At 37.3% G+C, this 27,242-nt stretch overlaps 2 protein-coding genes across 2 annotated transcripts in view; one reads left to right on the forward strand and one right to left on the reverse strand.

The window, feature by feature from the left end:
- LOC136260170 (general transcription factor 3C polypeptide 1-like) lies at window positions 1-26,957 on the forward strand. Its single transcript, XM_066053801.1, has 32 exons — window positions 1-135; window positions 181-496; window positions 1,357-1,759; window positions 2,279-2,468; window positions 3,032-3,135; window positions 3,183-3,304; window positions 4,414-4,706; window positions 4,988-5,079; window positions 5,125-5,186; window positions 5,912-5,987; window positions 6,036-6,131; window positions 6,183-6,311; window positions 6,904-7,125; window positions 7,178-7,287; window positions 11,133-11,229; window positions 11,438-11,633; window positions 20,258-20,665; window positions 22,171-22,241; window positions 22,293-22,391; window positions 22,582-22,692; window positions 22,747-22,926; window positions 23,088-23,162; window positions 23,817-23,888; window positions 24,444-24,509; window positions 24,557-24,627; window positions 24,676-24,874; window positions 25,415-26,074; window positions 26,130-26,198; window positions 26,243-26,464; window positions 26,517-26,579; window positions 26,629-26,725; window positions 26,775-26,957. The coding sequence occupies exons 1-32, from the start codon at window positions 84-86 to the stop codon at window positions 26,864-26,866; spliced, it is 5,115 nt and encodes a 1,704-aa protein (XP_065909873.1). The 5' UTR covers window positions 1-83; the 3' UTR covers window positions 26,867-26,957.
- LOC136260171 (uncharacterized) overlaps window positions 26,767-27,242 on the reverse strand; it is a 2,099-nt gene continuing 1,623 nt past the window's right edge. Inside the window, exons 2-3 of the mRNA XM_066053802.1 lie at window positions 27,200-27,242; window positions 26,767-27,150 (exon numbers count right to left, since the gene is read on the reverse strand). Of these exons, the coding sequence (XP_065909874.1) occupies window positions 27,236-27,242 (7 nt within the window). The 3' untranslated portion in view covers window positions 26,767-27,150; window positions 27,200-27,235. The remainder of the gene's footprint in view (window positions 27,151-27,199) is intronic.

The raw sequence follows: 27,242 nt of genomic DNA on the forward strand, positions 1-27,242 counted from the left end.
CCTCAGCAGAACGACCTGCCCGTTAACAAGCAGTTTTTGGCTAGTCATGTCCAGAGGTATATATTATCTATGGTAAGGGTAGAATGGATATTTTCGAGACAGTTATCGACGAAATAGCACTGTCGGGATTAGATGGTTAGTACACAATGACTTGGTTTTAATTAAAGCACACCATTGCAGGTTGCACCCTTGAAGAACTATGGTCTCATTTAACCAAGAGAAATTATCCAAACGCTTTTCCACTAGTGATTAGCGAACAAGTCAAGTGTTACGTTTGGTCACTATTGTATTCCTCGTCGTCAGGTTACGTTAACTTCTTTGAATTGAACAGTCCTCGACAATTGCAAGAAAGTAATAGCGTCTTTACTTGCAAGTACCGGCTAGTCAATGAGCCAGAGTTGAAGGGATCCTGCTGGGATTATGACGTACGAAAAGATGTCACTAGTACTATTCTTAGTGATACCAGTAACAGCAAGCTAAGTGAGGTCACAGAAAGGTATGTAAGATTTGTTGTGTGTGTTGTTTTACATGGACAGGCCATGTCTTTGTTTAGCATAGGCATATAGATAGCTTTCAGTAGTAAATGCCAGTAGCTCCCTTTAGTCAAGGACTTAATGCTACCCAGTGTTGCTTAGAGATGCAGAGTTACACCGGTCTCTCTAAGCAATAAATGTATCAGAGAAAATGTTTAGATGATGTGGTGATTATGTATACACTACAAGCCCAGCACTGAAAATACATACACTCTGACCATGCTAGACTACTAGGCTTTGGATAATCATCTGTTTTGTTTAGCACACCTCATTATAGTGACCATGTCAAGTAGGTCCCAAACATAGCTAAGATGTACTTCATGACCTCATTAATAAGACCACCTCATTATAGTGACCATGTCAAGTAGGTTCCAAACATAGCTAAGGTGTACTTCATGACCTCATTAATAAGACCACCTCATTATAGTGACCATGTCAAGTAGGTCCCAAACATAGCTAAGATGTACTTCATGACCTCATTAATAAGACCACCTCATTATAGTGACCATGTCAAGTAGGTCCCAAACATAGCTAAGGTGTACTTCATGACCTCATTAATAAGACCACCTCATTATAGTGACCATGTCAAGTAGGTCCCAAACATAGCCAAGGTGTACTTCATGACCTCATTAATAAGACCATCTCATTATAGTCACCATGTCAAGTAGGTCCCAAACATAGCTAAGATGCATTTCATGACCTCATTAATAAGATCGCTTCACAATTGAGATCATAGTCTATTAATGACTCATCACTGTATTGTCATTGGTAGGTACACATCATTACGTTAAAGTTAAGATGCACCACTGTATTGCCACTATAGATATGCTGATAATAAACTGGTGTTAGTTGCAGTCCAGGAGATCAGAACTAGAGCTCTGTTGAGTCCCTCCTGTGACCCACTGTACAGCATAAATGAAGTTCAGTATTGTGTACTGGAGTTGGTGGGAAGGTGCCGGGAGAAGGGAATATTTCGCACTGACATCACAAACAAGTTTTTCAAGATCGATGCTCGGAGCACTTTCCATCATGTAGCAGTGTTGACTTCTGCTAATGCTGTAATTGTTAAGGTAGCTTCTGGTGGTCACCTAATATTTCTAACAAGATATGCTGCCTATACCAGTCAGCTGCCCACCCCGACTGCCAGCTTGCCAGCACAAATATGTGCTATGTTATCAGAGGCACCTGATAACACCTTACCTGTTTCAGAAGTTGTGGATAGAGTGGTAAGTTATTGTAATGGTACCATACGTGACTGTCTATTATGACAAGCCCCTGTTAAGACCAGTATAACTTGTGAGGACAACCTCTTTATAACAGTAAAGTTTCCTCAAAGTAATCCAAAATGTTGTGTGACTGGATATTGTGAAGAATTTATTTTTTCATAGTCTATTTGACATGTTTTTTGGTACCAAAAAGATCCTCATGGCAAGACTTCACAATATTAAGAACTAAATTTCTTGGTAACAGGAGTTCCTTGCTGGTAGTAAAGATACAAAAACTTTTACCTTGTAATTGTACGAGATTTGGTTTAGTCATCTGCAAAGAATTTCTCTTGGACATAGTTTCAGAATGTAAAGGGTTGATCCCTGACTGCTTCTTAGGTACTTTCCTAGATTGCTATTTATCTGAGCTTCCAACAGAGTTTAAATTCCAGAAATTCTTATTCCTTCTATGCAAGCATTCAACTTTGTTGCTGGGATAGAAAATGTTACAATAATCTATTCAGTGTATTTTGTTTGTAGAAATCAGTTAAACGGTTTAACAATGCAAAGCGGACCCTACTGGATAAGGCATGTGTTGAAGTTGTGAAGGCATCCAAGGACAAACCTGCAATTATTAAGTTGATCAAACCTTTTCATGACAAAGTTGAAGTTGAGACTGCTGACAAACTTCGGATGCTCAGTGGGGAAGAAATGGATCTTGATGAATCAGGTAACATCACATTTTGCATTGCACTATTCAAAGATTAATGGGAATTTATGGAAGTTATACCTGCAATAGGTACACTGTATGAATTATGAACAATTGTCCCTGAGCTTGTCTTTGATATAACAGTATTTGATCTACCAGCTACAATTGATTTATTTATAATTTTGCAATTGGTATTTGAATGGAAGTTAATAGACATGAGTAAAATGACTTATGTGAAAACTAGTCTCATAGAATGCAGTCACTTTACATGTAGACTAAACCAAGAGTTAATAATATTATTAATACTTTTGCTCACATGGCTACTGGACAGACATGCATGTACACGTAGGAGACCAGGTATGCACCTACAGTTGAGTTGGCTGTATGTACACTACAAATAATAATAATAATAATAATAAAAATGATCTTTACACAATTTAGTGGTTGGTTAATTAGAACTTGCTCAATTTCATTTATAGTTTACTTCTTTAGAGATGTAAAGTGGAAAGGAGTGCCATTAGGGCTGCTGTAAACAAAAATAAATAAGAAAAAATATTAATTTCATTTTGATGATATTCTTGTAGTGGGTGAAGCTGAAGACAAGTACCATTTTGTGGGAGAGCTGCCATTAAGCATGCAAGCCTATCGACTTTTAGACCGTGCAGGACCCTCTGGAATGATTCAAGCTGTAAGCCAAATACTAATCAACATATTGTATAGATCTGTATTTTACAGGAATTTCTACGATCTATTCAAGGACTTGACTACCGGAAGAAAAGATTGATGTTGAAAAATTTGAATAATAGCAGCTGTGTCACATCTGTTATGTTAGATGATGATAGTGTCAGGAAAATGAAGTGAGTGTGTTAGTTATGGCAGGAAACTTTTGAAGGTGTAAACTTAGTAGCGAGCAGAAAATATGATATGGTATATGAGAGCATCTAAGTGAAAGGATCGTTCACTTTTTGTACAAGCACTAAACTTGATAGAATATTTGCTTGTTTCATATTAGATGGGTGGCATTAAAATGACCAATCATATCACACACAAAAGAACTAAAATCAATACAAAATGTATGTGGAAGCCATGGAGGCATTACGGAAACTGTCTTCATACATCCTGTTCACACTATCCCGTGTTAGCCAGAGTGTTTTCAACTTGGGTTATTGAACTCGGGTTGGCACTTATTTGCACTGCTGCATCTGACCCAAGCTCGATAGTGCAAGTGCTGAATAATAATTAGCTAAAACAAGTACACAAGCTTTTGATTATTTAGGCTCTTAGTAAAAATGCACTAGAATTGTAGCGAGGAAGCATTTGTCTAAAATGATTTGTAATAAGTCTAAAATGATTTGTAATAAGTCTAAAATGCCGTGTTTAAGCTTGCATACGATTAATATTACAGATAAAAAATGTAGCAAAATAAACAGTTTTAATTACTCTTTAAAAAAATTTAAATCCACAGCTAGCTATAAAGACATCCAAAAACAGAGAAATCCAAGGAAGACCTGTGAACCTACCCAGCTTATTCTGACGAAGATCTAGCTGACATTTTAGCTACTGAGAATGGTCCTCACAGCTGCAGTAAGACATTTCTACATGTGTAGGTGACCTCCCTTGTTACCCTGCTTTTTATTTCTTTAATTGAACTTGTATTTTTTACAGTGAAACTTAATTAAAGGAATAAATCTATCTCTTTGCATTAAGGATTTTCTAATAAGGACAATCATTTAATAAAGAAGAAAAGTCTGGTTCCATCATTTTTACTTCAAAAAAAGGAAAAATGCTTCTATCGGGTTTCCTTATGGAGTTTATGGACTCTTGCAATGCCACAAATTCCTGGGTCTTGAAGTTTCTGTTATAAAGTGTTGTCACTGTGTTCATTTGCTGCCAAGCTTAAAAGTTATATACCTACATTGTATATCTGCATCAACGTGGTTACTAGGTTGATGTATACACCCTTTAGGTATGTGTCCAAACGCCATGCCAACCAAAACACTGTCGTTCAAAACCTCAAAACAGAATGTGAAAAGTTTACTCAACCGTTACAGAACCTGTCCATTCAGGATACCAGCTCCCTTCTGGACGATGCCACGGAAACAGCTGATACTAGCATAGCAGATGAAGAAGTAGAAAGTATTCTTAATAATGTCAGTCATCATGACGAGGATGGTCCCAGTAGTAGAAGCAGTTCTGTTGTATCAATGCCGGTTGACATGACAACTGATGTGAAATCTGACCAATCCTTTGATAATAGAGGTATGACACAATGACAGCAAGGGAGAGTGTGTAAACTGCAGTAACACCTCATTAATAAGACCACTTCATTATAGTGACCATGTCAAGTAGGTTCCAAACATAGCTAAGGTGTACTTCATGACCTCATTAATAAGACCACCTCATTATAGTGACCATGTAAGACCACCTCATTATAGTGACCATGTCAAATAGGTCCCAAACATAGTTAAGGTATACTTCATGACCTCATTAATAAGACCACCTAATTAATAAGACCTGTTGTAATTTCCTCACAACTTCAGTGATTACTTTGAAGAAGATGAAACGTATCAACTATATTCTGGATTATGTGAAGAAACAAGTGGTTGTTCCCAGTGATGTAGTAATATACAAAGTGAGCTACAGTACATGAAGTGTCTGTATTGATCAGCTGTGGTAGGGCATGTTAGCATCTGAGGGTGAGAAAGGTTTAGCGAGACTTGATAGGAAAACTTTTCATAGGTAAGTATGTTCTGTATAGTATGTTCTGTATTGCCTTGTATAAAAATCACATTTGAATAAACGCCTGTCAAGAGGATCAGCAAATTTGGACTATAAATGCCTGGTCTCTAATAGAAGCTTGGGATAGTAATGGAGTCTGCTGTTAGTGGCTTTGTTGCTGCTGTTTCTTCAGTAGGGACCCGCCGATTATGCTCATTATTTTTTACCTATTATGCTATGCTGCACTGCTCAACATTTTGCCTATTATACCCAAATTAAAGCTCAATATTTATACCTCAGTTCCCCTGTTTTTCTAGTAAATTTGTACTTTATGGGAAAACAGCAAGTTGCTGAAGCACAGACTCTAAATCCTTGCTTGTCAAAATGCATGTCACAGAAAAGATCAATATACTCTAATAGAACAGTCAGCTGTCTGATTATGCTCTGACTGTTCTATTAGAGTATAACAATCTTTTTTCTGTGATATGTATTTTGACAAGCAAGAATTTATGGTAATGTACAAGTGTTCTTCCTATTATGCTAGCATTATGCTCAATTATTTCAGGCATCTATTATGCTCATTATTATGCCAGCATAATCGGCATGTCCCTATTCTTCAAACTTGTAAACATTCAGTTTAGAGCCATGATTCTAATTCTGAGTGTCACCCAGACCTTGTGTGAGTGTGCATGTGTGTGTGTGTGCGTATGGTGACCACCTAATCGACATACGTCCATCACTTTTAGATTGTTGTCATCTCTATGTAAGAAAGGGATGATACAAACAAGGACCGTAGAAATGACTCAGTCAGAGAATAATATTGTATGTTCTTCATCTCCACACACTCATAATATTATCATAATATTGCAGACACGTCAACAGAGCATATACTATGACAACTCTGCCACAGAGTCTCAGGTATCCGATGTGATCCAAGAAATTGAAGTGAAGTTTTCAGGGATTACAGTAAGTTGTGGTGATTGTAGCTGACTGTTCACTTTGTGGTGGTGAGTGTAGAAGAAGGAGAAGGAGAGAATTCAACGGGAAAAGAACAAAGCAGAGAAAGCACTAAAAGCGGTGGAGAGTCAACCTACTGTTGAAGTACCAGTTGATTTTACTAGTGATGATAAATATGTGTTTATGCCGGTGTGTTTGTAGTGTATGTACATGTGGACACAATGTGTTTGTATGGTATAGTGGAACTTCTGTTATGTGAACACCTGTCCCAGTTTAGCCAGTAAAGTCTGCTGTACAGGACACCTTAACATAGAAGGTTTGCTCTCAGAGCTTAAAATAATGATTGTACGTATTCCAACCAAATTTTTTTGTTTATCTAAGCATGTTCCGTTATCATAGTGTTATTACTAGAGACTTCACACACACAAACTGCATATCATACTTGACAATGTTTTAACGGGTAACGAAATGTCTGCTCTAATATAGTTTTGTTCAGGTAGTGGTAATTTTAATCTTTAAGGTGCATATAACTTTCGTGGGATCACAATACAAGCATATGTGGCAACATTAGGTAGCCTTAAACTACACCTTGTCCTTGACACTGGGCTACTTATTGAATTCTCACATGTTATCAGCAACAACTCATGTTTTCTGTGATTGAAACTTCTTGCCACACATGTTGATCATGAAGTTTGATTGCTTGTAACAGTACAAAGTGGTGTTGATACATTCATTACATATATTGTTGTCATACACTTTAGTGTGTTTCTTTCTGTGGTAGGTTACATCAAGATACCAAAGATTACATCATTTACATTTGTTCCTATGGATGCTGAAGCATGGGGATTCCCCTGGCAATGATGAGGCATTGTCACCAGTGACGTTTCCTTGGTTGTCAGCAGTACATCAAGTTGATCATGCTGATCATACGATCAAGTGGAACACAATCATGAACAACTTACCTCTCTCCTTGGTCATCATCCTGGTGGGCGTTGTACAACAGGTACATACATCACCATGGTGACTGATTTGTTATATCACCATTATACATACAGCGGTTGCCTAGAAAACTGTACGAGTGTATCCAGCTGCCAGCAAACAGGAATCGATTATTGAATGAGTTTCCAATTAATGTCCAATACTACTTTACTGAAGCGAAAAAAAGGTACTGTTACCTTAATGTTAATGGGAGAAAAGTTTTGATGATTTACACATAGTTCAATTATTTTTCCCCAGGGTTTTACATTTAGTGTAGTGCTCTTTAATAAGGATTTTGAAGTATGCTGTTAAATTGTACTTGTCAAATGCATATGACATCATATTTGTGACCCAACTGAAATCCTGTTACTCTATGTGGTAGCTGCTGTTGTTGTTTTGACAATCACTTGTTAGCTAAAAACTACAAAAAGCCAGGTATAGAATTTTCAAAAACTTGAATTTTGGTCTACCTGCTGGCCTGTCTGACCACACTGTGACAGTCTTAAGCCCAGAGCAGCGCACAACCACCATTTTATGTCACGATAACAAACTGCAGGGTAGCATGTGTCTTTTCTGGTTACAACAAGTATCTGCCTTCTATGCTTTGACATTCCAATTGTGTGGTTGTCTTCTTCATACAAGGAAGCCACACTGAGGCATTGATTTTCCATATTGTATAGTTAGATACTTCAAAATTATTAGAGCTTAAGAAGGAGCAGATACGTGTAGTTGCACTTGTACAATGATCACGTAGGACCACACCCTTGAACACACTGCTATGCTGTGATTAGAACTGGGTGACCACCTCGACCTCGCTGTAATCAGTAGTGAACAAGACACACCATTAATAATTATATAACCCTTTAAGGACCACAGAAATTTATACAGTGCCTACCCTGAGAACCTGCAAGTTTTATGAAAATTATGCATTTTATTATTTAATAATTATCCCTTTGGCCCCTAACACCACTATAGTGGCTTTGTTCTTAAAAACGAAAGTTATTGTATGAAAATACATGTTTTGACATACAAATTTGGGCTCCTGTTACTTCATGTAGGGACCACCTATTCTCTTGTGGTTTGCATTAAACGATATAACATCATATAACTTTTACTAACCTAATTTATTCCGTCTTTCCCTTGATAGTACTGTTTGTTATTGATAGACAATTTTTTACTATAATTTATTAGACTGGTTTTGCTACTTCCTGGAGTTTTTCTAATGCTACAAACTTTTTAATTAATTAATTAATTAACCTATTGGCCCCTAAGTTAATTTAAAAAGTGTTCTGTTAAATGCGAACGCCACTATAGTGGCCCTTGTTACACGCATGTGTTAAACACATATATCTCTTAAATGAAATATCCTTTGAATATACGGTTTGGACCAGCTACTCTGTGGTTAACGGATATTATCCTAAGCTTTATTAGAGCATTGTAGCACAATTGAGCGTGACGTAAGGCAAATCTGCATTTGAAAGAATTTTCGGCCGTTTTTAAGACGATAATTTCAACGATACTACCTCTAACTTTAAATAGTATGTAGAATGTACCATTTTTGAGTAAAAGGGTGATTTTTTATGAACGGTGATGATCATTCTTCGTAATACAGTTTTAAAATAATGCTCGTCCAAAAAACGTCTCATCTTGTGATCTTGTATATCAAAATATTCAGCTGTAATTAAGGAACACTATGAATGTTGAATCATTAAATCCATTCAGGAAGATACAAGGCAATTTCTACAAGGTTAGTTTGTTGTGTAAATGCAATATTGTCTTAATTACAAGGCTATTTCTAACTAGCTTAGTTTATGCTTTATCATTGTATACCAATTGAATTGCCCACTAATGACGAACAAAATGGCCTTTGTTTAAAGCCTGTAGCTTTAATTACTGTGAAGATATAGCCCTTTGTTTACTGCCTATACACTTGGATGTACATGTACGATGCTAGTCCCTAAAGGGATAATTAATTAAACCACATTCTTTTAACATATTGTGTATAGCTCAACAGTGAGATTGAGATACCCTAATAGAGCAGTCACAGCCACAAGTTGTCTAGCAATTAATCATTACTGGATTTAGAAAACATACACGATCTAGACTTAATAAAAGATTTTACAATAAGGAAAAGAGATTAGTGTTCCACCAATACCGATCCAATACCAATGCCTAGGAGTAAATTTCATCAATACCGATAATTGCCATATAATTTACACACCTCTCAAGTTAGCTATATGTGACTGCTCTATTGAGATCTTATTGTGCAGTGACTGTTCTATTAGAGTATTTTGATCTTTAATATGTAAACATAGTAAGTAGCAGTTGCTCAATGTTTAACAAACGTACCTTTTATGCTAGAATAATGCTCAATGCTATTTCCATTCTGTTATACCCCAAGTTTTGCTAGCATAGCATTTATGATGACAGTTATGATGATGATGATGATTGGCACAAGTGGCGAGTAATCGGTAACAAAATACCAAAATAACTGATACCGATTGATACCAAAATTCCTCTTATTTGATACCAATCTGATTATTGGGGAACACTAGTAGAGATCACTGGAAAAACCTATGAAACAAGAAGGGGATGCTGGAGTAAATCAACAAGGATCATGGTTACATCAAACAAACCCACACATCCTTGTTATAAGTCAGCTATAAAATTTTCTTCAGCTAACAATACCATGGAGTAGGGATTTGGGATTTACAAAAAGATGTAACCACGGTCCTTGTCAGTTTACTCCAACAATCCCTTCTTACTTCATAGGTTTTTTCAGTGATTCTGATTGAATTTTTAATATGTCTAGTCAATAGGGGTGTTCGCACTGTCGCTATAAACCGCTTTCAAACCGGTTACAAACCAGTTTAATTCGTTTGCACTTAAAAGTGCTTTATTATAAACTAGTTATTTTCAACTCACCTTCTGATGTGATTTGAACCACCTCAAACCGCTTTGAAATAATCCACTTTACTCAGCTATAAACTAAATGTCTAAGTATTATCTCACTAGGGACTCAGTCGTGGCATGTTCTGTACCTGATTAGTTTCGTTCGCCTTTGTCTCAGGTAGTGTGAAACACGCTTCTTCCTGGCTAGTTCCTTTTGTTTTAAACTTCTAGACTCTTCGCTGCTTTCCAATGCATTCTTAACTAGAAAGCATTTGCCAAAATTAACAACTCCATCCGCTAAAGTCGCTAAACTATTAGACAAGTAATTATTATAAGCACTTTCTGTTTGAAAGTAGTTTATCTTTTTGCTGGTGTGAACGCGTGAAGAATGTGAAGCGGTTTGAAAACAGTTCGGATTAAACCAACTTGATGAAAGCGGTTCAAGTGTGAACACCACTAATGTATTTTGTTTCATATAACATACAAATTCTTATTTCATTTTTAAATATTAATCCCCTAGTGATCCCTATAACATTCCTAGTGTGTTTTTTAAAACTTTTACTTGTTTAGTCAGTTGGTTTAATTAGTAGTGATGCACCGATACCACATTTTCACTACTGATCCGATACTGAGTACATTTTAGATGGAAATGACCGATACCGATACTTTGCCACACCAAGGCATTACTCACAAAAACAGCTAGTAGTTCCAATAGTAGTTGATAGACTAGCTGACTATACACATTTTAGCAAATTTCATAAACTGTAGTTCCTGGTTTTGTGGCCACCAATCATGAGGACAACAATCATTTATGGCTTCAATGAGTCTTATTTCGTGGCTTACTGCTGTTTCCACATACTAATAATGTTAATGGCTGGCTTCTTTAAAAGAATTCATGGCCACTTATATCAGCTTTTGCTTAACTTCATTTAACACGCTACGTATGTCGCCATCTTGAAAAGCAATTAGGTGACATCATACAAAGTATCGATTAGTATCGGACATTTATAGCTTTACCAATACCAGTCCGATACCACCAAAATAGGGCCGATACCAATACTAGTGTATCAGTATCGGTGCATCACTAATAATTAGGCTGTTCATTTTGGACCCATATTTTACTTGTGTTAACATATACAGGAGACATGCGACCAGGTTGTACCAGTTACTACTCTTGCTGGATGTGATGAAATTGGTAATTGTCCATGAGCCCACAGGAAACATCATGAAAGCAAATGTGTGTACTGTGTGTGTGATGTCACTGTGTGTGTGATGTCACCGTGTGGTGTGTGTGTGCGTGCGTGCGTGCGTGCGTGTGTGTGTGTGTGTAGCACGTACATGTATGTAATGTGCATGCGTAAGTATATTTGTGTGTAGTACATAACAATGTGACTACTATTAGGTAATGGATGCTGTTGTCACAGCCTACATATATCTCATTTCAGGTATCAGTGGAGCTAGTACCAACAGTTACTATATTGGACACAAGTACAGCCAAACCCCGTCACTCCTGTTTTCGTAATGAGGCTAGGTCAAAGTTCAACAGTATCACTTATCAACTAGATTCCATCAGTAATATCCAAAGCTACTGGCTGAAACTGAAGACAATATGTTTGTCAACAAAGATGTTCAAAAGAAAAGGTTAGTACAGCTGAGGTGAAGTGTTTTAGTAGTATGCGTTGAGCTAATAGGTCAAGACAGTTTAACAACTCATGAATGGAAATGAGGGATTGAATTTGGCTCACTTGTAGTACCAAGAGTACATTATAATTCTTGGTAGTACCAGTTGAGTTGCCTTAAATACCTAGAAGAGACTTGTTAACATTTGATCTGATATGAAATGAAACTTCTTAATTTATCCCATACAGGCTATACATTTTAGATAAACGTCTCCTGTAGCAAAATTGTCTTTTTTTTAAAAAGTGCTTTCTTAGGTATCAGTCCAATGCAACATATACTCTGAAATGTAACACCTTCACACCTCAGAGTTCAAAGGAATTCCAGAGGATACATTTGCCATGTACAGTATGAGCAGAAATTTTGGCATGGAATTAAAATTGCCAATTTGGCAGATGCTTACAAAATTAGCCAAATTAAAATTTAGCCATATTTGTATTACTTTACCGATTGAGATCAAGCAAAGCAAGGAGCTAGGTGCTGTATCTAGTCTACTATTATCTGCATTGAATATCAGGTGAAGGTCTAATATTTGCAGGAAGGAAGCAAAGATACACACAGTGGAGACCTTGCACTGACCAATCACTTTGTTTCCTATTCAGATGGCTGCTACACATTGAATAAATTTCCACCCTCCATTTCACATGAAATAGCCTCTCCAGTACGTGGGCCAGTACGTAGGCAACAAGGTAAGTTTCTATAAATCTTTGTAAATAATATAACTAGCTTTTGGCCATGTGGGACTTTACTTTATTAGACATGCATTTTGTCATCACCAGCCAAATACAAATTATTAAGCAAATGCCAAATATTCTGCTCAGCAAATGCCAAATATTCTGCTCACCAAAATTTCTGCTTATGCAGAATACAACTAAATGTACATTGAGATGTATCCTGGGAAAGTGGGAAAAGAGCAGGCCACTTTCATCAAAGCAATTGATGTGGATGAGGTAAAGTGATGCCATCTTATATAAAACCTCAGGCTGAGTTCAGAATAAATTAATGCTCATGTAATCATTATGCCACAAGAAGTTATCCCTGCCAGCTTACAAGTCAGTTGAAAGGGAGAAATAATGTTATAGGATATTCAACAAGTGTTTCAGCACATTTTTGAATATAGATAGCACCCTCATTACAGTTACCATGAAATAATTACTCGATGACTTAGCTTATTCCTTGAAACCTTTAGTAAACTACATAATTAATAGTTCTTACATTACTCAACTGCCACAAAACGCTTGTAGACTAGTTCAACTTTTTCATTACTTGTCTGTTCATAGTAACATAGTTACAACAATGTTACCTTCTGCTTACATATAACAGGCATATACAGAACGGTAGTTAGGGATCATGGAGCTTTGCACTTTTTCTCATTGACCAGAATACTTTCTTATTTGCTATATTACAATGGCACGTTTTCATAACAAGTAATTAGGTAAATGATAAATACGGCACAGGGGGCAGGGCATCATTTAGAACGTTAGGTTACTAAGGCAAATATGTTACCTCGAGCGTTACCTCCTTTACGGCCCTGGCGGAAGAACCCGATGCTGTGATTCTTGATGAGAAAGACATTCCTGGAGCTGCCCTAGGTGGGAGAGATCCTAGCTCTTTGAAAATACCAGAACTCAAGCGATGGCTATCGTGTAGAAATGCATCTACAAAGGGAAAGAAAGCTGACCTTGTGTTGCAGTGAGGTGCAGCTATGAACTACCGTGAAGTACAAATCGTACTCAGTTCAGTACTCAACACCGAGTCTTACTACCTATAGAATTGATGCATTGCTACTTGTATCCGCCCGCCTGTGTCTATCAGTAACCTGGCGCTTAGTAGCCCTCTTATGCAAAAAATCGCTGTCTGGTAGTGATACACAACGTTTCCTCTAATAAAACCATTGGTGCCCTGTGCTATGCTCTTGTAGAATTTTGCACTTCTGGTAAAATGCCACATTTTGCAACTAGCACTGATAAACTGCAAGCTTGGCACACATCTAAACCAAAAAAGGTTGAACAGATCCCTGTGAATAGTTTCTCTAAACGGAAAAAATAAATTATGCAAATGTCTGACAACAAACAGCACATTGTAGACTATGATCCTCGGCCACCATCTGTCAAGGTAAACAATCAGTTGTTGTTGGAGCACTTACGAGTTTCACTGTTGCAGTCAAATCACAGTCATGCATTTTTACAACTGCTCATTGCTCCAATAAGCATTGCTTTGCATGATCACACATATGCTCTGACCTGTTCTACTAGTGAGTCAGTTGTACTTCCAGAAGAGAGCAGTAAAATTTCCCAACATGCACTAGTGTCACAACAGGTCTTAATTCCATAAGCATTGTTATCTCCTGCATCAATTAATGAAGCACCTCAGACATCTGTGTTACCTTCTGAAATGGCTTCAAATGACTTTCTACAACCTTCTAACTTTGTACCACCTGTGTTTTCTGAGATAGAAATTGCATCAACTCTCTGTATTTCAGAGGAGGAAAAGACTATGCATGATGTGCTAAACATAATATTATCACTCCTTCCAGCATTCTCAAGAATTGATCTTAACATTGATGTAGAGCAAAGGGAAAAAATTGAACAGAACACTAGAGGCCAAGCACAGTCACAACTATGGTACACAGTGAGAACAAGAAGAATCACTGCTTCACTGTGTGGCAGGATTCTTTGTCAAAATGAGATGACTACAGCTTTGTTAAAAGTAGTCTTGTATCCACATCACTTTGAACTTCTTCCTATGCCTATCCAGTGGGGCAATGACAACGAGCATATATAGGGCTAGTCAGGAATATTTATAATATGCTAAAAGTCATGGGAAAAAGGAATTGGCTATTAGAAAGTGTGGCTTTATTATCCATCCTGATATGGGATGGCTAGGGGCTTCACCTGATGCATGCATGACAGATCTTTATTCTGATATTCCAGAAGGCATAGCAGAATTTAAATGCCCCTTTTCTAAAAAAGATCTGACACCTATCAAGGCTTGTGAAGATCCCAGTTTTTACTGTTACTATGACGATGGCTTTCACCTAAAGAGGAGTCATCAGTACTACCATCAGGTACAGCTGAAATTATTTGTCGGAATGGATAAGTACAGTTGGTGTGATTTTGTTGTTTATACTACAAAAGGGATTGCAGTTGAAAGAATTTGGCTGGATCCTGAGTGGTGTAAATGTAGCATAACTGAACTTGACAGCTTTTATGAAGCTTATATGTTACCTGAAATACCGTCACCATTTTATAAATCATCACACATACTGTAAACATGGAATACGCAGGCATATTATTATTATTACTATTATGAAGAAATATTTTAAGTATTACTTAAGCTCAATACCCTTTGTGCAATACCTTTGACAAAACTAGTCTGTCTGTCTCATAGTAGGGGATACATTCACACATGCATACATATGACTACATACATAAAGGTGGCACACATTACTGTACATACGTAAAATGTTTCCTCTGCTACATCAGTTAAGGATGACGGTAGAGTTCTGTCAAATATATGGTAATTCTTAATTCTTTCCATGGCACGTTCAACATGAATTCTTAATGAGGCTATGCGGCGAGTTTCAACTAATTCATTTGGTTCAAGCTGCTTCTTACCCTTCAAAAATGGCGGAATGTTCACTTTTACACCAAGTGGAGTTAAATCATCTTGTATATTGAAACCTTGGTCTGCCATTACTGAATCTCCCTTCTAAAGTAACTCTATTAAACCACTTTTCCTAGTTAACATTTGATCACTGATGGAGCCAGGATACAACCTGGACACAAAAGTAATAGCCCCTCCAGGAGATATACCCACTAGAACTTTGTAAGTATTATGGTTCTTATATGTTGAAAAGGTCATCTGCTGAAATTCAGGTAATGCTGGTGTCTCCACAAAAATCTCGGTGGCATCTATTATTACTCTGGTAGTCGGATACAAATCTTTAAAAGATTTTGGCATGTATAAATTTACTAAGTCACAACTGGGCCACAATGATATTTCCTTGAATCGCAGATACATAAAACAGATCCAAGTACGGAAAATTCGACACACGGTAGAAATTGAAATGTTGAAACGGTCTTTCAGGTCCTTTTCAAATAGTCCCAGCCTCAACCTCACTAGTACCAAAAAAAAATTAATTTAAACTACTAAAAGAGTTCGACTTCGTCCATGACCAACATCTTTGTCCTTGCTTCCCCAATACATCAGATCATCAACTCCAGGTCCTAAATAATTGTAACAAGCCATCATACTTTCATAACTAGGAAAACCTGTATAAAACGATAAATCCTTAGCAGCTATGTTCTCTATGCAAAAATTTGAACCAGCTATATCTCCTTTAAGTTTTTCTACAGTATTTCTCAATGATTCAATTACCTCACGGGAAACATCACTTGCCCATAGACCTGACAGTGTAAGGTGTAGATTCATGGTAGCATATATGTAATGACTTCTCTACTTTTGTCATGAATTGTCTATATTTGATTGCAGAGGCATTTATCATACTATTCTTTGTTTGTAGTGCTGTGCAATGGACTGATCAGAATTAGAAATAAAGCATAATGGCCATTTACTTTTCTGTAATTAATAGTTGGGATAAAAACATTAAGTGGACTTCTAGCTTGTAGCGAGGACAGTAAATGTCAAAGTTTGGCTGTACAGAAAAAGGCAAGACTAACGTAGTGCCATAAACTCAAAATGGGTTTACATTTAGTTTTTCCGTAAGTATGTGTATCTGCAATCATCTTGTACAGAGATTTGATTATTCTAATCAAGACACACCATAGTGTGTCATGCAGCCAAGTACAGCCAGTACTGGTGCACGACAGACAAGTGTGTATTTTACAGGAACCAAGAAAATGCCATTTTCACGCATCCGTAACTAGATAATGGCTGAATGGAAATTAACCATTTTTGCTGTGGAACTCCCTCGGGGTAGGGCACCTCTCATTCCAAATTTGAGGTGAATCCACGATCCATCATTGAGATACGTGCCTTCAAAGTTTGTCTTAACTTTCTTTGTATTTTTCTTCGTAATCTTTTTGTCCTTTGTCTTCATCTTGCACACTTTAGAAAGAATAACTCACGCATGCTTTAGTCGATTTACTTAAAATTTGGAGGGCAGTAGGAACATAACACTGCACTTTTACAGTCCAATTTTGCTACAGATCAGACAAAGTACAAGGGACTCAAGTTATGCGCGGTTTTTCAAAAATCCAAAGGCGATTTGTTGTCACATCTCCAGGGTGAACTGCTTGATAGGATAACTTGAAAATCGGTCTGTACATGGAGTAACTATCGTAGTGCAAACCTTTTGTGGCTTGAAAGAAATCGTATCAACAGTAATGAAGTTATAACAAAAACACCAACTATGTGTAAAAAGCACATGATCGAGTTTTGTTAATAAAAAGTTTCCTACCTGGCAAACTAGTTTATGGAATCAGCTGAAAATAGGTAGAGAGGTACATTAGTTGTTATTAAATCAGATAAAAAAAACCACCGAGGTACACTACAAAAGTCAACTAGGTGTAGCAAGTGTGCGATTGAGATACTCTAATAGTGCAGTCACCCTAATAGAGTATTCAGCTTCATAATAAGTCTCTCTATTAGAACATTCAGCTACAGTCAAGTCAACATGTAGGAAGTTCAGCTAACAACAAGTCACCCAAAAGAGAGTTCAACTACAATAAAGTCACCATGTAGAGAATTCAACTATAAACTAGGGATGGGACGAAGCTTCGAATGTTTTGTGGGTTCAAAGGTTATCAAATTATAAAAATATCCTTCGACGTTTCGCAATGCACTCATAGTCTAAGAAAGAAATACAAATAAACGTCATTGTCTTTTTTTGCAGCTGTTTATTGATCTTGCGCAATCGATGTTCGTCTCTTCATGAGTGCCACTCCCACTTTGCAATATTGCAGTTCAGCTTGTTACCATAGTTATAGCCTTAAAACACCTTATAAAGTGATAGATATTGCAGGAAAACATCCTTTTATCCATTAGTTGATGTTTACCTATGCATGATTGCAGCATCGCGGACATGCCCATTTGCAATAAATTGATCGCATCATTCAGTACTGCTGCTATGCACTTTGCTACAAACAAATCACCCTGTAGAGAGTTCAGTTACAAATAAGTCACCCTGGAGGGAATTCAGTTTAGGCTGAAACGATCATGGTTTTTTAGTATTCTAGAGTTAGCAATCGAGTACTCATGAATACTAGCTACTTGTAGTCACACCCATGTGACAGGTAGTTTTGTACCAACTTTAAACAGTTTACAGCTTTTCAAGTAACAACAATGATACACACATATTGAAGTACTGATTTTAGTGTCCCTAGGAAGTAGGAAGTAAACGTGTTGACCACACTTTCACACGTATTTAACATTTGCTTGTATTGATCTTCAAAGCGTGAATGCAAAATACTTTGAAAAACCATTTAGTAATTACAGTAGTATAATTCACACAGTACTATAATTCACACATTGAGGTACAAGCAAGTGTTTGTAATATAAGAAAAAAAACTCTTGGTACAAGTAATGCATCTACTGTATATAGACTCTTCTATTCCCTGGACCATTGATAAAGTGAGAAACCACAGACTTGTCTTGGGTCCAAATGTACGTATAATGATAAAGTGAGATCATGAACACATCCTGGCTATCAATATGACCGGGTATCCTTTTTGAGGAGGTCTGGTTTACCTATATGCAGCCATGTACTTAAATCAAATAGTGTGGAGTGGGGCTATGTATGTAAGTGCACTATGGCAGGATTTGACTTAATAAAAGCATTTCTGATGAGATGGTACAACATTCACATATTTATGGACGCATGGTGATCTCATTTAAAGTCCACCTGTCTAATATGGACCATTTTTGGATTTGCTAGAAAGGGATGATGCTTTGGTACTATACTTTAATATCCAATTAGAGAAGTATAAATTAACTGCAGCACATAGGTGGTCTTTCAATACAGGTGGTCACTAATACAGGTTGCACTGTACCTAGACGCCTTCACTCTGTAAGACAAACTTGGCATGGCCTTGTTGCAAGTGGTTGTTGGAGGTGTACACTCCCATACAGCAATAATAGGCTACAAAATTCCACTGCATACAGTATCACAACATAATTCATTATATCCCTTGAGCCTATTGTGGTCCCACCACAAAATTTTATCAAACATAGACCATGACCCAATCATTATTTACGAAAAAATTCTAAGAATTTCAAGCAGCATTTTTTGAAATATAAAGGATTAAAGTTTTCAATACAGTACTTTTGAACCATAATTAAGTAGATATCCCATAATTTAGGGATCACTGGAAAGGTCAATCAATAGTCTTCCATTAGTGAAAATTGTGTTTAAAAATATTTACACAGTGCGAAGTTACAGTCGATTTTGTAACTAGAGATTGACCAATTTTTCATGAAATAGTCAAAATATTTGTGGTCATAAATCAAAAACTATGGGGTGTATGGAGCTAAAACTTTGCAAGAGTGATAAGCACCACAGGTACTACAAACACACCAAGTTTTGTCAAAATCCGAGAGGTGACCCTAAATTCCTTGTTGATTTGACATAGAATGACCCATCTGTTTGTTGGTTTGCTGTAAAGTAGTGTGATTGATCTGAATGTCAGGTAGAAAAGGTTGAATCTTCTGTCAAGTAGTGTTAAACCACATAACACAACATTAAGTTTCATTCTACTATGTTCACAAGCCAGCAAATTTACTAACAAGTACACAAAAAAATTGGAATAGGGACCATAGCACATTCATAAAAAGTACTACAATAAGAAGTGTTATATCCCTACTGTGCTATAATGGAAATGCACAGTAGGGATATAACACTTTTTACTGTTTTACTGTGATTTAAAATCGTGCACTACTCCAGCTTGTTTCAGTACTTTTTATCTATGTTTTATGTATAGGAAATAACACCCAGACCAAGAGTTCACAATATTTGTATGGGGGAGAGTGTCTAACTGGAGTACATTCAGCAAAGGCACTGCTGCAAGTAACACCTCAGGATTCTCTTAGAAAAAAGGCTTGACCTTATCAATGTCATTCGTCTCCTATCAACAGTTCTTTGTCATCAGTAGAATCAGGCTAGCGGTATACATGTGAACTTGTAGCAGTGTGTTTGTATAGGCCATACTGGCAGTTAGACACTCTCCCCCATACAAATATTATGAACTTAGTTCATATTTGTATGGGTCTGATATGGTAGCTGTTTCCTAGGTGTTAACAGGTGCACATTGAATCCTTCAAACAAGATAAAATTATGTAGTAACATACCAAAAGCATTTCAAGTTGCTCTAAAAATACGTTTGGGCTTAACCAATATTGCCAAGTCACCTTGAAAGAAAGACAAGGCTGATTTTTGGTTGATAGTTCTTGTTGAGAAAAGTGCTAACCTTGATGATCCCTACTATCTAGTACTGCCATACTGTATGATAATTCATGTCTGGTCCAATATCTTGAGCACTGTGACAGTATTTACACTATAACTGTGGACCCAGCATGGCTTGCCTATGTTCATTAACTCAAGATGACTAAATTACTTGTTGTTTCTCAAGGAGAGGAAACAGCAGAACTCAGTGACGAAGATGCTCTACCATTTCCAAAGTATCGTAAGAATGAGAATTTCGACCAGCTTGGGTTTGGAGCAGGAGGTCTATCACCATCACTATTCTCACATGTCATATATAACTGGGGAAGTGTGACCTTCTTCAAATTGACAGAGAAAAACTCAGCCAGCAAGGATACTTATCAGCATGAAATAACCTATACAGACATACCAACTGTTGACATGTCTTCAGACAGTTTGGATGATGGCAAGCAGCAACAGGTATCCAGAAGTGTTTTGACTGCCGGACGACCAAAGAGGAGGTTGGCTGGAGCAGATGGAGATAGTGTTGTTGTCAGTGCTGCTAAGAGAGTTAAGAAGGCCGTCTCACAAGCAGTGCAACGTAATAAGTCAAAAGGTTACTAGCACTATACCTTGTATAGTATGACACACACACACACACACACACACACTACACACACAAACAAACACAAACACACGCATGCGCACGCACACACACACACACACGCACATACAATGCACATACAAATGTATACATAGGCTCATATTGTGTTTGGATGAACCCAAACTACACACATACATACTATCGTACAGTACGGTAGTATTGTATATTAGGGATCATGAAGGTTTTGGCTTTTCTGGCCAAAAATATCACCCTAAACCAGCTACCTCACAATACCTTCATGGTGCCTTTGCAGTATTAGCTAGGTGAACCAAGCCCAAAAGTGCCTTCAGTATGACCTGAAACACTTCCAAAAATTTGCTATGAAATTTTAAAAGAAAATTATTTAGTGGAATTTCCTACTGACTGACCGACCGACCGACCGACTGACTGACTGACTGACCGACCGACTGACTGACTGATGCCTTCAGACAAGCATAACTTGATAGCGGCTAAGACTACGGGTTTGATTATTTCACTGTTCGACATCGCTTCGTCCAGAGATGTGCCTTTTGACACACTGCAGTGCACATAATGCATGCATCATGGATACCATTTCTTTTTGCTGACAGTTCATTGTGTTGATTCGTGGTAGATAACGCAATGGCTGAATAGTCTGTATTTTCCATGTTGACTACACAGGCGTTTCTCCTACTGTTCTTCATTTGTAACACTGAACAGGCTGAACATACAGTAGCTGAAGCAAAATGGCCACTTACAAGTCAGTAATTGATAGTTGGGGCGTGCAAATTGTCTGTATTTTTCGTGGTGACTGGATTGATTGCAGAGGCACCTCACCTATTGTTCTTCGTTTGTAGCGCTGTGTAACAGCTGAAAGCGAAGCGTAATGTTTCACTTTCAAGTCAGTAATTGATAGCTGGGGTGCGCATTCAGATGAAAACATTAACTCTGGTGCCATCCTCTCTTTTGATGTGGTATGGATGGGTACACCAGTTATAATAATATTGCAAAAAAAAGTAGACAAACAAGTATAAGGAACAATTAGGAATTTTTGAAGTTCAATTATAGCAAAAAGAGGTTGCCTACACCTGCAGATATACTAGTGGACATTTAATCCCTCATTCAGTCTAGCTATATTGTACCCATGACTAAATTAGGGATTAAATGTCCACTAGTATATCTGCAGTTTTAGGCGACCTCCCTTGTTTCCCTACCTTTTCTATGATCCCTGATCAAGCATTAATTGGATTACTGCAGGTTCGAGGCTATCAGGTCCAGTCATGGATTTTTTTTCTCCTTTCTGTACCTTTTCAAACATACTTTATATAACAGTCTTAATAGATAATCGAGCTAATTCCTAAGGTTTCCTTGTACTTGTATGTATAGTTTCCAGCCATACAATGTTGTGTACATGTGATAGTGTGTTGTGTACATGTGATAGTGTGTTGTGTACATGTGATAGTGTGTTGTGTACATGTGATAGTGTGTTGTTGGATTAGGTGAGGGAGGGAATTACAAGAGATTAGATCATACTAAATATTTGAATTGGACTAAAGAAGAAGATGGAGTGGTTAGTCGCTATAGTAACCAATTTGTTGTGTATCCTTACTATTTCATACAGTTGATGAGGTGTTATGTTGCTAATTCCATTCTGGCTGTTCACAAAAAGCCTATTCCATCTCCTTTCCAGCTACGGGAAATAATCCAAAGCCTTATCAATGTAAGGAAATACACTGGAACCTGTTAAGGTGGACACTTGAGGACACTTATGTTGTCCAGACACTTAGTTAAGATTCCTTAGTGCACTGGTCTAGACATCTTGATAATTCAGTTGGTTCCAAGGTGTCTATAATATACAGGTTCCATTGTAGAATGTACAAACTGATGATACAGTAAATGTTGTTCTGCAGTGTTCACGGTATAGAACTGGAGTTGCGGTTTTCGAACACATGGAGCACGTTAGTACAAGTGATGCGGCAGTGACTGTTGCACTGAACAAGTGTACAGATCAGATACTAGATGTCAGTATATTAACACTTTGTAGTATTGTACTGGTATACAGTCTGTGTTCTTAGATGATTAAGAATGGCAGTGGTCCACCAGTAAACTTCCAGTCATTGTTACATTATTTGATTGATAACTATTCTGGCTGTGTCCCTACTGTCTTGACTACCAGCCCATCAGCTACACTCCCATCCTTACCAATGGCAGTGGAAGAATTCAGTGAGTCCTGCAGAGTGGACGAGCCTCGTATGGTCAGTAATGGAACAGTGTGTGTGTGTGTGTTTGGCAGGTGACATATTTTATTGTAAAAAATGTAATTTGATCAATTTCAGGCACACAATATCTTGTACATTACAATTAACATGTTTTGTAACGTTGTTGTAGCTAGTGTTCATTGTCATTTTTCTAATAGAAGACGGAGTTGTTTCTGCCTCCCGTATGTGATGTTCGTGATGTGCGCAAGAGTATGTTGATAGATTTGATCATAGTAAGTGACACACAGTATCTTACAAGATAAAATACTCGAATTTCATTGGCTACTTACAGGTATCTAAATCCTGTAGATCCCCTTGTTTTCATCTCATAGATCCCTGTCTCTAGGGCAACAATTATGTGCCTGTAACATTGGTAACACCTGAGTGATAGTAAGTGTCATACAAATTACAGGGAGGTGTATTGGGCTTGTTTCTACTGATGAGCACTACATTCTCAAGGTTACACAGAATTTAGAAACCTTTGAGCTCTGTAGTGGCGTCTTCACTCAGACGCCACAATACGGCCTAAAATTCTGTAAAACCCCTGGGTTTCAATGTCTAACTATTGTTTAGTGACCTGTAATATCATGCTACTGTAGTGGTATCTCTCTGCAATGAAGACTTATTGTAGTGACTCTTTTGTATATGGAACCAGACCGTAATCTTTGTCCAGAGAATTCTCTATTAGAGATATTTTCTATCGAGTCCATAGAGAGATTCTACTAAGTGTTCTGTCTTACTGTGTCCTGTCTTACTGTGTCCTGTCTTACTGTGTCCTGTCTTACTGTGTCCTGTCTTACTGTGTCCTGTCTTACTGTGTCCTGTCTTACTGTGTCCTGTCTTACTGTGTCCTGTCTTACTTGTCATGTTGTGTGTGTGTCTTATAGTCATCAGTGGGTGCTGATCCTGATAGCTATGATGAGGTCACTGCTCATCAAATGTTGGAACAATATTTGGAGGTATGTGTGTACATTAGAACAAGACTAGGAATGGCAGATCCAGAATGGGGCATTTAGGGCAAATCCCCCCCCCCCCCTCCCATTTTTGTATAGGAACCATACTTCTTTGATTGAAATAGTACACCTTTCAACTTATGAAAAATATGTATATTATTGCTACCATTTATTGCATGCAAACTTACCTGAAACTGAAGTTCAGCTATCAAAGCAGCTGTCACTGTCACCCAGCATCTTCGTGCCTTTAAGAATAGTTGTTGGGTTGCTAGTGTTTAAGACATTTATAATCTTTTAAATTAAACGGCTAAGACTTCACAACCATCTGCGAAGGCCAAAATGGCAAAAATCAACAGAGAGGCACTACTAAAAAGGGATTACTTGCTGCTTTAAAAACACAATTATTATAAGAAGACAATGTACTCTCCCCAACCACCTAAAACTTGTGTCCCTCCTCTGGATCAGCCAACACACCTCAAATAATCATCTGTTGTACCTTATCACTGATACTATACTAGGAAATTCATTATTGTAGTATTGTGTTATGTTCTTGTTATACAGCAAGAGTTGCAGGATTGTGTTGACCTGTTGAAAGAGGCTCTACTTATCAGGAAACGGATTCTTTCGGTTTGTCATCTCCTTTCCCATCACATAATCACGTGATGCTACAATAGAGAGATAATTATAAAGAGGCTGGTAGACATCTTGGTCCCAGGGCAACACAGATGTTCTTCTTACACCCAAAGTTAGCTCATTGTGTGGTGTGGTGTATTGAAACTTGTATATCTTACAGTTTCCACACACGACTTGAAGCAAGCTTCTCTCCAGAGTTGTTTGCAGAAATTACCAAATATCTAACTCATGTGAGGTATACTACTGTAGATAGTGATGATGGACAACCCTGTGGAGGAGAGACAGCAGCCAAGCTCGTCATGTTGGCTTGTTCTAATCATTTCTGCTCATTAGTTACTAATGACTTCATTTCAGACATGGTATGAAGTGAATCACATCCCATGGACAAGCAGTAAAACTCAAACATGGCTACCACAACTAAAATTAGCTTCTGAAATTCTTTATTAGAACATTCAACATAATGGAGGTGCAGCATCTCTTTACTAGCACCACACAACAAAGTTTTGGAAACAAGTCAAATGTTATGATGAAAGAGAATGGTAGCACTGACATAACAAGATAGCTGATCTTTATTCCCTAGTAATGTAAAAACTCAAGTCAACTATTAGGCCTATTGAAGATGAAATAGTGGTAGATTCTGTTTTTTCCTGTTGCTGTTAAGACCAATAATATCATAACACAGTGTTTGAATTTTACTTGTAGATTATGGAGTTGTGTTCCCTTATTGATCCATTCCTGGTACTGTATTATATCCCTTGATAGGTGGCCTGAGTGACCTGAGTGTTTATTTCTCCATCCCACCCTGGCAATTAATGGGACCTACTGTAGCATTTATGTGGGGCTAGCTGTAGTTGAAATAATACAATCACATGTAACTCATTTTTTTTTGATAACTTTAGACCAGTTATAATATCACATTCCCAACTGATTATTTCATAACTAAGAAGAGTCCATCAGACAGTAAACCACTACCAATGGAGGATGAAGATGATGATAATGATGATGATGGAGAGACTGTTCGAGATGTGAAGAATATTGAAGCCTATCTACCATATACCTCCAGCCTGGCTGTTCCCAATCATCGGAAATTTTGTGATGTCACTTTCAGTCATGGCCAAGGTGTGGGAGCATTACTGGACAACAATGATGTCACTGAAGATGTCACTGATGATGTCACTAATAATGTTACTGATGATGTCACTAAAATTGTCACTAATGATGTCACTAATAATGTTACTGATGATGTCACTAATAATGTCACTAATAATGTTACTGATGATGTCACTAATAATGTTACTGATGATGTTACTGATGATGTCACTAATAATGTCACTGATGATGTCACTAATGTGGACATGGAGCAGTTATCAGGTGGTAAAGAACTAGCTCAAGAGGAAAGATTAGAAATGTCTGTTCCAGAATTTTCCATTGACGATTACTCAAGTCTTTGCATGGAACATTTGAACTTTAGTGAAACTGATGTTTTGTTTGCAAAAAGACTGTACAAGACAATTAGTCAAGCAGGAGCTATGGGTATATCCATCCCATGTTTGAAACAGGTAAGAAAGGCATGTTCTAAATGTTGCATACCATAAAATTTATTATTGTTAATAGCAAATTAATGAATCATACACAAATATCAGATTAGAAGATCACTTACAGCAGATGAAGAATTTTGAGCTAGTAAGCAATGTTATGACATCATGGTTGTTATGGTGATGGTTTAGATCATTGAAGTGGGAGTGTCAGAGATCAAATTTGTAACTATGGAACATGTGGGTGTGTGGCTACTAGACATGCAGGACAAACACAACACAGAAGACAGTAGACGTTATGTCAAGTGTCGTCCTTGGACTAGTCTGTGTGGTCAAGATATGAACACTACCATGTTTGAAAAGATGAAGATTGCCATACTACAGTACATCATGGATTATCCTGGAGTGACTCTGGTGAGTGGTACAATACAATGATCAGGTGGGAACACCTATTTGTTGTTTATAGCAAGCGATAGAACACCATTTCACTGGTGTGTTACAGATGAATGCTGTAAGAGATATTTTACAGGTGAGGAATATCTCAACTTTATTATGTGATAACATCTCTGATGTTATAGGTGCTGATTGTGAGTGGGTGTGTCTCATGTCACAGGCTGATCAAACAAAGATCATGTGATTTGTTTTCTTCTGATCACTCAATTGTGGTACCATCAGGTCAGTGGGTAATACACAATTTGCTAATGTCATATTACATGTACACTAGATGTATCTGATGATACTCCATCAAATATTTACTTTGAGCCACTACTTGGCTGTGAACTGGTACAGTGTTTAGCAAATGTGACAGTTAGTTAACAAGACATTAGTAATCCTATCCATTCATCTACCATGATTTTCCATACTTGTATTTGATAATCAAATTTCATTATTATAAATTCAGCATCCATTTTTGTTGTTGTCGACAATTAATAGGAACTTATGAGTAGGCCATACATATAGTCTGTGGTGCCTTTATACTACAGCATGTTATTTTAGTATATTATTTTTGATGAAATGTTTTAATTCTGTATTGGAGAACAAATTACACTAAGTATGCAATTAAAACATTATCAGAGAAGCCATATCAATACAGGAATTTTCTGTTGGAATAACAAATAATCACCATGACAACATGTTAACACAACTTACATATCACATAATCATAAATACTGGTATCCATGGTGATCACCAC

Source organism: Dysidea avara, chromosome 7 (genome assembly GCF_963678975.1).
Source record: "Dysidea avara chromosome 7, odDysAvar1.4, whole genome shotgun sequence".
NCBI classification, from domain to species: domain Eukaryota; kingdom Metazoa; phylum Porifera; class Demospongiae; order Dictyoceratida; family Dysideidae; genus Dysidea; species Dysidea avara.

What these genes read in the sequence shown, in the direction of transcription:
- LOC136260170 (XM_066053801.1), top strand. Translation starts at nt 84, where the DNA reads ATGGATATTTTCGAGACAGTTATCGACGAAATAGCACTGTCGGGATTA. An exon ending in ATGTTCTTCTTACACCCAAA is followed by an intron (nt 24,628 to 24,675) that starts GTTAGCTCATTG and finishes TATATCTTACAG; the next exon opens with TTTCCACACACGACTTGAAG. An exon ending in AGATGAAGAATTTTGAGCTA is followed by an intron (nt 26,199 to 26,242) that starts GTAAGCAATGTT and finishes GTGATGGTTTAG; the next exon opens with ATCATTGAAGTGGGAGTGTC.